Source organism: Anomalospiza imberbis, chromosome 9 (assembly GCF_031753505.1).
Source record: "Anomalospiza imberbis isolate Cuckoo-Finch-1a 21T00152 chromosome 9, ASM3175350v1, whole genome shotgun sequence".
Taxonomy (NCBI): domain Eukaryota; kingdom Metazoa; phylum Chordata; class Aves; order Passeriformes; family Viduidae; genus Anomalospiza; species Anomalospiza imberbis.
This window is the reverse complement of record NC_089689.1, coordinates 6,786,717-6,799,676: the sequence shown is the minus strand read 5'-3', so window position 1 is coordinate 6,799,676 and position 12,960 is coordinate 6,786,717. Positions and strand designations below refer to the sequence as shown.

The following is a 12,960-nucleotide window of genomic DNA, read 5'->3' as shown; positions in this document are numbered from 1 at the left end:
TGATTTTCATGGGTATTTATTGAAAAGCCTGACAGACAGACCCAACCTGGGCATAAGAATAGTACCATATACCTGAATTGTTCTCAAATTGGTGAGCAGCAAGTTCTGTCCTCTTTGTTCCACCAGCAGAGAGTCACGTTGCTGAGTCAGGCGCACATCTGACATCTTCAGGATATCCTTCTCTTTTTTCAAGTTTTCTGCTCTCACCTTTAAGACAACAAATTATAAAAACTTTGTTGTCAATCCCAAATCCATCCACTGAAATTAGTATTATTTTAAAATCCGTGTGAATTAAGCATAGAATAGTAAGAAAAGAACTACTGGACATTCTGGTTTCCCTGCAAACTGAAACACTTTGGAATGCTCTTACATCTCCACTCTTCACTTGAGACATTTCAGGATAATCATAAGGAAAATTCTCGTGCTACCTTGAAATAGCCTGCAGTGCCACACACTGTTACTGACCTCTGCCACAGCCAGTTTTTCATTAGCTCCCCTCAGGTCCTGAGTCATGGTGTTAATGATCTGCTCCTGCTTCTGAGTGGTTGCCGTGAGCTTCTGGGTTCTCTCGTGCAGGGAGGTGATTTCCCGGCGATAGCCTTCCACGTTATCCTGGAGCATCTCATACCTTCCAGGGAACACAGCAAAGTCTGCCACAGTGCACTGTCCAACTCAACAGGGGCATGAACACAGCCACGTGTTTCATGGTTTTATGCTTCAGTTTGCACATTTGTGCCTCACTCAACTACAGCTTCTGCTCTTGATCCCACCTGCACTATTTCCTTTATGTTCTTACACAGAATAGACAGTATCAATGTTTAAGTGAGCAAACAATATCAGGCAGATAGAGGACATTTAAGGCAATGATATTATGTAGCTGAATTACCGTTTGGAGGCAAATTCCAGCTGTGTGGATATCTTGGCATTTTGCGACCTCAAGTCTGTGACCTGCTCCTGAAGCTTTTCATTCTGTTCATTCAGAAGCTTGTCGTTCTCTGCCTTTTCTTTTTTATAGTTCTCAAAAACTTCCTGCAACTGCAGAAAAAGACAGACATAAAAGTGCTTACCAAAAGCAAGTAAAAAGAAATAGGGACAGCTTTGTGCAGTGTCTACTGAAAAACGTACCTGCTTAAGAGCAGCCTTGGCCTCCACAGTCTCCACAGACTCGCTCATGGACACTGGAGCGGGAGTTGCCATGGACTGAGACAAATTCGGGCGCTTTGGAGTAGATGTAAGACAGAGCTCCTCTGGTAACACACCTGAAGCTACAGGAAGGTAAAGGGGGTGTTAAAGCAACACTTCTGCTTGCCACAGCAGATCATACAGCCCCTGCAGCCTGGGTACCTTGCAGGGGAATGATGGCCCCCGTGGTCTGGGTGAGCAGGATGCGGAACATGTCCCGCTGGCGGATGATGGACTCCACGAGCTGCAGCTGGTGCTGCCGCGACTCCCGCAGCTGCTGCAGCTCACTGACTGCCTCATCCAGCTGGCTCTGCAGCTCAGAGATCCTGAAACAACAACAGCCTTCAACACCACAGAGGCACGTCCAGGTGTTCCGGGCCCCTTCCTTCTACAAGGACAGTGAGGGGCTGGGAAGGGAACAGAGATGGGAAAGAGGCTAGAGCACCAGGGGGGGCTGAGGGAGCTGGGAAAGGGGCTCAGCCTGGAGAAAAGGAGGCTCAGGGGTGATCTTCTGGCTCTGCACAATTCCCTGACAGGAGGGAACAGCTGGAGGGCATCAGGCTCTGCACCCAGGGAACAGGGACAGGACAAGAGGAAATGGCCTCAAGCTGTGCCAGGGGAGGTTCCAGCTGGACATCAAGAAGAATTTTTTTTCACAGAAGGGGTTGTTAAGCATTGGAAGAGGCTACCCAGGGAGGTGATGGAGTCCCCATCCCTGGAGGTGTCCAAGGACTCAGTGCTCTAGGCTGGTGACATCTGGGGCATAGAGCTTGGATTCAATCCTGGACATCTTTCCCAAACTTAATGATTCTGTGAACCTATGACAGAATCCTGCAAAGTTCCAGGAGACAGGCCTTTGGGCTGCCATCTGCAGATGAAAAAGAAAGCAGGCCTCTTTCCTGAACAGCAGAATTCTATTCATGTGAATAACTTAAAAAATGTCAGTAGCATGAGCAGAGAGTCAGGCTAAGAACCTTTCACACAGAATTCACACCTGTGGCCTTTACAGTAGTGATTTAGAGATGCACACACACAGTTTTTTGTTTAGCTAACAGGAATAAAAACTTATCTTTTTGAAAAACAGCTCTGTTGTGTGAAATCAGTCACTAGAAGACTGACAATTATTTTTACTTCAGGTTCTGATGACAGGACCTACTATAAGATACAAAGCTATAAAGCTATTTTAATAGAAACCTGAAGGTCCTGTAGCTGAATAAGAACTTGCTTTTATGAGTTACATAGCTGCTGCATACAATTAATAACCATCAGGAGTAAAAAAAAAAAAGAAAAATGCTTGAATGAATCCCTGTTACTACTTAGTGCATAGTTAATGAAAAGGAAGAGGTGACCTACTTAGATGATGTTGTTTCTTGCTCCTCTTTTTCTTTTGCCTCCCCCAGCTCCCGAAGAGCCACCAGGAGACGCTGATTCTGCTGCTGAAGCTCTTGGATATTTCTGTAGGAGACAAGGTGTTGAGTGATCACTTCAGAAGAGCTGCTGATGTCAGCAGAGCTCACTGCTTCATCACGGATCACGTGGTTGCCCCTGGCTTCTTCCAGTTCCATTAACAGCACACAGATCTGAAAGAGAACAGTTCTCGTGTAAGGCCTGCACAGACTCTAAAGTTTGCTCTGAAATACAATATATTGGGAATAAAGGACTTGGAAATTAAGGGGTTTCCCTACAATGTGCAAACAATTATAATCAATAAATCCTTGTAAGATAATTATATGCCAGCAAAAATAGCTTGACAAAAGGCAACAAATCAAAAGTACACAAACTGTTCAGTTCTGTGAACAGATCACAGGACAGTTCAATCTAACAAAGAAATTATATAGATGAGTTTTCCATGTCAGATGCTTAACAATATTACCCTAAAGCAGCACCACTTCTATCCAGCTAAACTTATTCCAGTTTTGAAAGCAGAAGTACCATGCTGTCCTGAGGAGACACTTTGATGTCACTAAGGTACTTAGGACAGCCAAAGTCTCCACGACTGTGGCTGAATGGAACTTCCAAGTAAACATCTGAAATGCAGCAGCACATGAATACTCAACTGCAAACAGCACATTTAACCACAGCAACGTTTCCTCTACCTGCTGGGAGAGATCCTTCACTCGCACCTCCAGTCTCTGGCTCTCCCTCTCAAAGAAGGAGGCATGTTTGTTGGCTTGGTCGGCGCTGTCCTGCAGGCGATGAATCTCCTGCAAGCACACCAACAGGAGTAAACATCACACCTCAACGGGACACATTCCTTTCCAGAGAGATAACAGCATGTGCAGACATGCCTGGAGAAACAAACTTCTCCTTAAAGTGACACTCCCGAGGTTAAACTCCAGGTGTTCTGGAATCAAAAGCCACGTTCTTTTGTAATGTACTGGTGCATGCTTCAAAACCAGTGGGAAGTGAGCACTGAAGTCCAATTTTATGCCAAATAAACACTAAACTTTGTTTAAAGTGAACCTACTCTCTCAGAAAATCAGAGACTGTAAATGACCACAATAAAAAACTACAAAATACGTTGGTTCTGTAAAATACTTTGTACAATTCCAGAAATCGCAAGCCAGGAAGTCCAACTCATCTTTTCCCATAATGCAAGTTGACTGAAAGATCCATTTCATACACTTACAACAGCAATTAGGTTTAAAGATTTTAAAATTAATTTGTTTTCCAAAATTATACATGCTTTTTTATTTTATACTGACCTTCATAGCTTGTTCAAGCTTTGCAGACAAACTTGCAACAGCTTTTTGAGAACGCTCAAATTCTTCACGCTGACGTTTTAAGATCGGGGCTTTGGCTTCTACTTCCTGCACGATTTCATCCAAATATTTATTGATTCTCCTATTCTCCAGCTTCTCCATATGCAATTGATCCTGAGTTTCTACGTAGGCATTGTACAGCTGCAACAAAAAGGTTTTATTTTGGTTTTGATATGCCTGTACAGATCTCTTTAAAAAGAGCCACTGGTAGTGATACAATTCATACCTTAAGGCACTGCAATTTTATACAACTGAACTAGTTAATTCAGAAAAACAAGCTGGACTTTTAAAATATGGTTCTAGGACTCATATCACAGCAAAGAAGTTACATATATTAATTTTAAAATTGCAAACTTCATAGTGCAACTGTCTGCAGTAGAAGAATTCTACATAAAAGGTAAAAATTTTAAGCAAATTTAAGACAACAGAAATACCAAAACCAGTAATACAAGCATAGAGGAATTTAATGGCTGGACAAAACAACCAGTAACAAACAATAATACCACAAATTGCATAAACAGAAGTGTAAAACCCCCTAAAACCTGTATGATCTATTGTTAATTTTTTGCAAGTATAGGCCAAAAGCACAGCAGTACAGTTTAAAAGATTATGTAAGTAAGCAAAAAAAGGCAGCGCCTGCCAAAAATGCATATAGAAAGAAAGTTTATATTAACAAAACCCACCTATTTCTGAATTTGATCTACTGAAGAAAATCTGTAAGGCATGTTGAAAAAAATCCCAGTAACTTAGCAAGAGACATCAGGCATGACCCCAAACCCAAAGAGTGCCCCAAGCCTGAACCTTTCTGTTCTCACAGTGTCACTGATGGCCTCCAAGGGCTTTGCTGCTGGAGAGGTTGTGCTCACTCACCTCAGTTAACTTCATGCCAGGCTTGACCACTTTGGCCACTGCTGCAGCAGTGGGAGACATGGCTGCCAGCTCCTCCTCGGACAGGATGGCTCCTGGAGACACAACCCCACGATTACCATCCAAAAGCTGCAATAATCCCCACCAGAAATACTCTTAAATATCATATCTGACTGGCTTTATTTGAATTGCTGAAAAGCTGTTGATACTAGGACTCCTAAAATTTAAATAATTTTAGAACATGAGCAGTTGAATAGCTGGAGCAAGGCTTAACCTCAGGTTTTTTTATCACACTGTCAGAGGTTTGGAGTAGCAGAGCACTGTTTCATTTTCATTAAATTAACACAGGGATAGAGCAAATGTACTCCATGCCTCTGCTCCTTCTGCTCTCTATGCTTTAGAAACTATGGATATGTAGTAAACAACAAAAAGGACAGAGCTAAAACGGTGAATAATGAGTAAAGTTTAATGTTAAACAGAAATTTAAGGACAAGAGGTTTGCTCACTGCTGCCTTTTTTTTTAAGAGGAAAATAAGACTACTTTACCATCTCTACTTCCCTCTCCAGAAAAATCACTAAAAGCACGCTGATTCAGCCCTGAAGAAAAGTCTCCTCTCCATTTTCTTTGGAAGAGATAACTTTAACAAAAGAACTTCAAAAAACTATGACAGAAACGCCCTTTCTGCTGAGGGGAGCATATTTACATACATATATAAGCACATGCATAGATACAAAAAAGTTTCTAAAATGAACTATTAGAAATTACCAAAGATGGCATTAGATTAATGCAGCTGGTTGTTAGAGAAATTCAGCACAATATCCTTGGAAGTTCATAAAAGCCCAAGAGTTTCTGTATTTCAGGTGCCAGCTTATCCCACCTTTACGCTTCGTAGCTGACAGTAAATCATTGGCGTTCTCCAGCTCCTTCTCCAGCTTACTGATCTTCTCTCTCAGCTCCTTTTCCAAGGTGGCTTTTGACTCCTCCACCTCAGCCAAATGCTCCTGGGCTGCTTTATTAGCTAAAATTCAATCAGACAAGTAGGTTATGTGTTGTGATTGATTTTTATTTTAAAAGTAACAGAATTTAGCTGTGTACCTTAAATTTTACTTCATATGATCTGCAGAAGTTCATGCTGATAAGAAAACTCAGCCGTGTGAGAAAAGCCTGAACCACTGTGCATGACCTTTGCTTAGAGAAGGGCAAAAATATCAACTGTCCTTAGCAGTGAAAGGGAACCTAAACCAAAAAGCTAAAGTGACGACATATCTTGCAAAATTAGACCCTTTCATCAAAATCCATAGTAAAATTCCAGGTGTATTTGAAAATAGTTCCCCAACCATCAGTAAATTCGACTAGTCAGGTACAGGTTTTATTACAAAGGGACTGACATTGCCATCACCCCAAAAGCTCAATGAAATCCCTTTCAGGAACACAAAACCCCCAGTTTTTAGAGCGTCAAGGTACTCAAAGGAGCCCAGCTGCTCTCCTCCCTTTGCCAGCTTACCTTCACCTGCTTCCTTCAGGAGCTTGTGCAGCTCTTCCACTGCTCCTGTCAGCTCATTGCTCTTTGCCTCTGAATCATCAGCAGCACTCTGAAGAAAGCATTTTAGCTCACCTTTAGTACACAGCAAGAGCACCCCTACATTTACAAGAAAGCTTAAACTGACCACAAACTATGAACACAGTTTTCTGCAGAAAATGCTGAAAGATTCACCCAAGCTGGTCAATCCTTTCCATGTGGATTGTCTCACTTTGATGCAAACTGCCTGCAAGCAAGAAGCATCAGACACTGATGTGATGTGGCAATTCCCAATATAATGCATGGCCTTTAGCTGTTTACAGCTGCTGCTGGCTCTTTCCTCCTTCTGACTAAAGAAAACTGTGAACTTTCAATAAACTATTTCAAACAGTCTGAAAAATATGGTATTTTTAGGGACTCATATTATGTAACAGTTTATGATTCTTTGCTTCCAGCTTGAGATCCTCCAAGTGCACAGCTGTATTTGCACTTATTTGGGTATCTGTGCAAGAAAGCTCACAAAGCAGAGCTCAGTAGTCTGTGCACTAAAATGTGCAAACCAAAGAGCAAGCAGCTGTACATTTCAGTTGATTTAGTCAGAAGGTTACAGGGTATTTTTCACTCTTTGAGCAAAAAGAACAAATATTACTTGTTTAGATGGTGTGTCTTTTGACACAGTACAGGACATTCAGCTGGGTCCTAACCAAATCACCAACACTTGCAGTGTTCAGAAATGAACTTCTAACTCAGAAAAATCTCTTCCACAGTCATACTTTCCACATAAACTTTTACCTTCCAATAGATCCTAAGACATAACCACAGTTATCCACATGAATCCTCAAAATAGTTGGCAAAAAATTACTACTCCAACCCCAGTTTTGCTTATTCTCCAAGACAATCCAAACAATGTAAGAATCTAAATGCTGACTAAGCAGCAAAGAAAACAATGTTTTTACATGTTTCACAAAGTCCTGCAATTGAAGTTAGCCTTTCCACATCCAAATTTTGTGGGGAAAAAACCTCCAAAATTGGCCTGCATTACGTAAGATTTAGACCCTACTACGGTTGTAACAGAATTAACAAACTCACCTTATACAAGTTGGATAATTTCATGTGGGCATTCAGTTCATTGTGGAATCTCTCCTCCATGCTTGTCTGCTGCTCTTTTGCCTGGCAAATGAAAGAGGAGACAGGGTAGGGGAACATTCCACTGTTTGTATTTCACTCATTTTATTGTTTGATTTATAGGAGCAACTGTAATGCCATTTAACATATTTCAAGCTGTCTCACCTCCTTCAGTTTATTCAAAAGTTCTTCAACATGCTTCTGGAGGTTTTCATTTGACTGTTTCAAGCTGTTCACCTGTTCCTCCATTCTGGAAACCTATTCAGAGAAGAAATAAGGACACTATATAAGATTTTTATTTCCTAGTCCAGTTTATTTTGGAAAATACTTGTCTCATTGTTTTTAACTTAAAAATAAAAACAAACCCAAAATTTGCTGAAAGAGCTCAAATGGTCACTCAAATACAGTCATTAAAGTATTGATTTTGTTTAGCACAGTTAATCAGGTGGTATAATTTCTAAGAAATGACAACTCAGTAATTACATTACCTCCTCCTTTTTGTTCTCCAGACTGCATCTGAGCTCCAGGATTTCATTGCCTTTCTCCCTGGCAGTATGGAGCAGTTCATCTGTTTTGGCTTTCAGCTCAGCATTCAGCCATGTGTTCTGGTTCTGCAGCAGCTCTTTCTCTTGCTCCAGCCTTTTCTCCCGGTACTGAAAAAAGAATTGCACAGTGTGATTGTAGTGGTTCCACAGAAAATAAAGCAGCCAACTAAACTACTCTGATTAAACAAGGAGTAGCAAAAATATACTATAAATTGGTAAATACAGGCAGTGTTCATTATTACACTGGTAGTACCTTACAACTATCAAGCAACAAGAAATTCTTGCCATTTGAGTTAGTTTCCTCCAAGTTCACATTAGTTGGGAACATGAACAAGATTAGTATCCTTTTAGAGGAAATTAATTATGATACTGAAGTTTTTGTCCTTTCCTCCTCTCTTTATGGAGTTTATTCTGCCCATAGAGTAATAAAGTTCACAGCTAATTATTTTTCTCTTTTCTACCTCCCTTCATGGAGCTGAAGTCTTCTTAGCAGTCCTTCCTTCCACTGCCACCAAGAAGGCCTGGACATGTTTGCCCAGGCTGATACCCACTATCTTCCAGAAATGCAGATCTCACTTCTAGTCACAGCCACTAATTTTATAATAAAAGAATTTGCTATAAATAACAGGCATTCACTTGACCTGCTTTCCAAGGAATCATAACAAAATGGTGATATCACACACAAACAATGCAGAACACACACTGCCTATATAGTATAGGCATATAGTATATACAGTATTTATAGTATATATAACGCCCTACTCACCTTCATGGAGACATCTGATGTCTGAAGCTCGTCCAACTTCAGTTGAAGTTTTGCCTTTTCTGTGTTTGCTTCTGTGAGCTTTTCATTTAAGCGTTTAACATCCTCTGGAGGGGGAAATCAGTGTTAGAAAAAGCTGTTGTATAACAGCTTTGATTACTAAATTGTAAAGAATGACAACAGGCAAGATACTTTGTATGTAATTGTATGTTGGGCACTAAGATACTGTATAAGGCACAATTTTAAATCGAGAAAAACAAGCACCAGGCTGGTGTCTTTCTGCAATGACTGTGTTATTTCCTGGTATTTACTGACTGTTCCTGGCTGTACCATTTAAATGTTCAACTTCCTGAGATCGCCTTTCAGTTGTTCGGACCAAGTCTCTCTTCTCAGCTTCCAGTTCTTCCTTCTCTCGACTTAACTGGCTCTGAAAAAGATTGCAGAAGGGCAATAAAGAAATGTGATCAGCTCCCTGGAACAATTTATAGCCACTGCTTACACTCAGAGCCACACAGCAGCAAGCTAAACCTCAGTGAGTTACCCCAGCCAACTGAACACTGGGATAAGAGGCTTAGAGTGGGCAGAGAAATCACAATGGGGCTGCTCAAAACTGCATTTCAATTTAATATCCTTGGAAAAACAGCTGTAATAATCAATAATTTACTGAAACAGCTTTGTTTGGTTAAATAAAAGGGGTAACAGAGTAAACAAGGAATGACAATGCAATTTACATGCACCAATATAAACAACCAAACAATGCAATTTACATGCACCAATATAAATATCAAAACAAAGTCAACAATCTTGGCTCATTTACAGGCTACACTGTCTCTGCCCTCGAGGTATCAATACAAAGCACCTCAGTCAGGCCCAGGTAAGCTCCTCTGAGGACAATGAGATTCACCTTCTCATTGTGGAAAAATCAATCTAATAAACTTGTTATAGCTCCCCGCTTCAAAATTATTGTTCTGCGGGATCAGTCAGCTCAAGTGACTCATCCTGCAACCCAGTGACTTTTGGGCATAACACAAGACAAACTGTGCCAGAGTGTGGGAAAGGATGGGGGAAAACAGAACAGAACTCTTGTTTATACCTTTGTCTGAGTTTTGGGAGTTTGGCTTCAAGTCACTTCACAACAGGTTTCAGCCAGAATGGAACAATCCACCCAAACTGAAACAAAAGCACCTGTTCACCTGTCATTCAGTTTGCTAAACACCACCTTTTACTTTAAAAGTTCCTGCAAGTTTCCTGCACACGTGGACATGTAAGCATGTCCATGAGCTCATACTGGTGCTGATCCCGGTCCTCTCCACTGGGAACTGAGAGCATTCTGTGCTGCAAAGGGCCAGGGAGGCACAGGATGTCAGCTGCTGGCCAAGGCCCAGCAGTACCTGCACGGCTGCGTTCCGGTCCTGGGCAGCCTCGAGCTCCTTGTTCTTCTCGTTGAGCACCTTCAGCTGCTCATCTGGGGGGAAGGAACAGCAGTGAGGGATCTCCACCAGAATGTGACAGAACTCACCCTCCAAGAGCAACAGAGTCGCAATTTCTCTGACAAACTTTGTTACCAAAAGAGAGAGAAGAATGCCAGACCTCCCCCTGGATGGACCGGGGTAGTGAGGCAGACTAAGGCAATGCTTAGAGCAGAAGCAGCTTCTGTGAGGAGCAATGCACAGCCCACTGTACTGCTACTACCCAGCAAGGGGCTTTTTTCCCATGAGAACTAAAGATTCCATTAAAAAAGGCTGACCTGAATACACCACCAAACCACATCTCTACACATGCAGCCGATGGGAGATTTTCAGCTCCGGTGTAAAACCTGAAGCAGTTCCCACAACACTGGGCTGGAGGGTGAATATCCTGCCCAACACTTCAGGATGTTACACAGTTACACTTACGAAGCTTTTTAAGCTCCTCCCGCAGTGTTTGACATTCCTGGGTCTCATTTACAAGTCTTTCCTGGCTCTGAGCCAGTCGTTTTTCCACTTCAAAGTACTGTTGTTCTGCAAAATAACAAAGTCATCTCAGTTTCATACAATAAACATTTGTTTCTTTCTCACCTTTACCAAGGAGCATTCTAAAGACAATATATAAAAATACTAAGATGTTAAAAGAATTTGAAGGAAGGAAAAAAAAAAACCCCACAACATTTTTGAAGGCAAAAACCTGCATTCCTATATTGAATGAATGCTGTTAAAAACACTTTGCTAGCATGACAAGTGGCATGTTTCCAGAAACTGTGATATGTAAGTGTCCCTGCTGATGGCAGGGAGCTTTAAGGTCCCTTCCAACCCAAATCACTCCATGATTCTGTGAAATCGCCCATCAAATAAGAGCCTAATTAATCTGAGTAGTTCCTTAACACTTTTGATGTAACCAGAGATGTTGTATCAGCCCAATTATGCAGTGTGGGCTTATCAGCTTAAAACTTCTTTTATTTCTGGAGTAGTTCTATACATCTACAATAAAACCCACATATCCCCAAGTATCAAGGGATTTGCTCTGGGGAAACTTTTAAATGAAGACTTCTTAAAATTAATTCCTGGGCTCTATTCCATTAGCAGTGAAAAAAAAATTAGATGTGAATTTTTGGATCTAAAATTGAATTTTTGTGATCTAAAACAGTAACTGTGTCATGGAGATTCAGTGTAAAATACTCAGTAAAAGCAGAATTAATCCCACTCTTGGGCAGGGTAGGCTTCTAAGCAAGCACTGAGGGATGTCTGTTTATCTTCTTCTTCTCATACGTTACAATTTCAAATAATGCTGCTCCTCCTGCCACACACCAGTGGATCTGGAAAAGAGTAACTTGCTAAAATCTGTGGGTTACCTTAATTTACACCACACTTTAGCAATACGTTTACCAAGATTTCTACCATGAGAGAAACTGAAAAACTGAAAGGCAGAAGTAAAGTTACATGAGAAGTATGTCACACCCTCTACAAATTAACTCATATTCACAACCTCACACACTTGGCTCCTGCTCTCTGCTAGTATTTCTGTTCTGTGATCAACTCATCTCCAATCAACATAAAAATATTGATTCCATCAGAGTCATTTTAGGGAGTGGAATTGAACAGTGAGGTATAAACCTAAGGCTGTTTGAGAGCTGTGTGAACAAGCTGTATTTCTCCTCCACAACGAGGACCAAAGCAGACTGAAGCACGTAACTGCTTGGGCTGAGACACCTAAGATCAGAGTCCAACCATGGCCCAGCACTGCCAAGGCCACCAGTGACCATGTCCCCAAATGCTGCATCCAAATGACTTTTAAATCCCTCCAGGGATGGGGATTCCCCCTGCCCTGGGCAGCTGTGCCAGGGCTGGACAGCCCTTGCAGGAAAGGATTTTTTCCCAGTATCAAACCTGAGCCTGCCCTGGCCCAGCCTGAGGCCGTTCCCTCTCCTCCTGTCCCTGTTCCTGGGAGCAGAGCCCGACTCCCCCGGCTGTCCCCTCCTGTCAGGAGTGGTGCAGAGCCAGAAGGGCCCCCTGAGCCTCCTTTTCTCCAGGCTGAGCCCCTTCCCAGCTCCCTCAGCTGCTCCTCATCAGACCTGTGCCTATCAATGGCACTTAAAAACCTGGTGAAAAGCTGTTTTTTAAGCCCACTTCAAACGCAGTTTTATCCCTGAACAGGTTTAACCCTGCTGATCCTCTTAGCAAGAGGAAAAGAAAAAAAAAATACCAATAAGAGAAGAAAATATACTCCAGGAGCCAAAGCGAGACAAACAGCGATCAGGACCCACTGCAGGCCCGTTCCCAGCCCTCTCCCGGCATCGCAGCCCCAGGGCACCCGCCGAGAGGCTCGGGAAGAGAACACGGCGTTCCGTGCAGTGCCGCGCTGCCTCCCCCGAGCACAGCGGCCGCGGCCGCTCCGCGGGCCCGGCGCCCGCGCTCACCGCTGTCCACCTTGAAGCGCTCATGACGGGCCCGCAGCCCGTCGATCTCGCCCTGCTGGTCGCCCAGGAAGCGCTCCAGCTTGCCCTGCACGGCGCGGGGCAGCTTGGCGAGCTCGGCCCGCTCCAGGAGCTGCTGCAGCACGGCCGCCATGGCTCCGGCACGGCACGGCACCGCCCGCCGCCGGGAGCCGGGCGCGCTTCCGCTTCCGCCGCGGCCGCGCCGCCCGCCATCAGGAGTGTGGCGGCGGCGGCGCCGCGTCACCGCCACAGCCGCGGCAGGAGAGCGCGCGGCCTCGCCGCCCTG

The 12,960-nt window shown here is 43.1% G+C and overlaps 1 protein-coding gene across 4 annotated transcripts in view; it reads right to left on the bottom strand.

The window, feature by feature from the left end:
• TPR (translocated promoter region, nuclear basket protein) overlaps positions 1–12,838 on the bottom strand; it is a 33,930-nt gene extending 21,092 nt beyond the window's left edge. For all 4 annotated transcript variants that reach the window (XM_068199485.1, XM_068199487.1, XM_068199488.1 and 1 more), the window contains exons 1-19: positions 12,657–12,838; positions 10,660–10,764; positions 10,156–10,229; positions 9,095–9,191; positions 8,768–8,871; positions 7,945–8,109; positions 7,622–7,714; positions 7,421–7,501; positions 6,317–6,404; positions 5,690–5,830; positions 4,815–4,906; positions 3,888–4,085; positions 3,279–3,386; positions 2,536–2,762; positions 1,345–1,508; positions 1,126–1,265; positions 887–1,035; positions 466–628; positions 73–207 (exon numbers count right to left, since the gene is read on the bottom strand). In XM_068199485.1, coding sequence (XP_068055586.1) covers positions 73–207; positions 466–628; positions 887–1,035; positions 1,126–1,265; positions 1,345–1,508; positions 2,536–2,762; positions 3,279–3,386; positions 3,888–4,085; positions 4,815–4,906; positions 5,690–5,830; positions 6,317–6,404; positions 7,421–7,501; positions 7,622–7,714; positions 7,945–8,109; positions 8,768–8,871; positions 9,095–9,191; positions 10,156–10,229; positions 10,660–10,764; positions 12,657–12,807 — 2,475 coding nt within the window. In that variant the 5' untranslated portion in view covers positions 12,808–12,838. The remainder of the gene's footprint in view (positions 1–72; positions 208–465; positions 629–886; positions 1,036–1,125; positions 1,266–1,344; positions 1,509–2,535; positions 2,763–3,278; positions 3,387–3,887; positions 4,086–4,814; positions 4,907–5,689; positions 5,831–6,316; positions 6,405–7,420; positions 7,502–7,621; positions 7,715–7,944; positions 8,110–8,767; positions 8,872–9,094; positions 9,192–10,155; positions 10,230–10,659; positions 10,765–12,656) is intronic.
• Between the last annotated feature and the right edge of the window lie 122 nt (positions 12,839–12,960).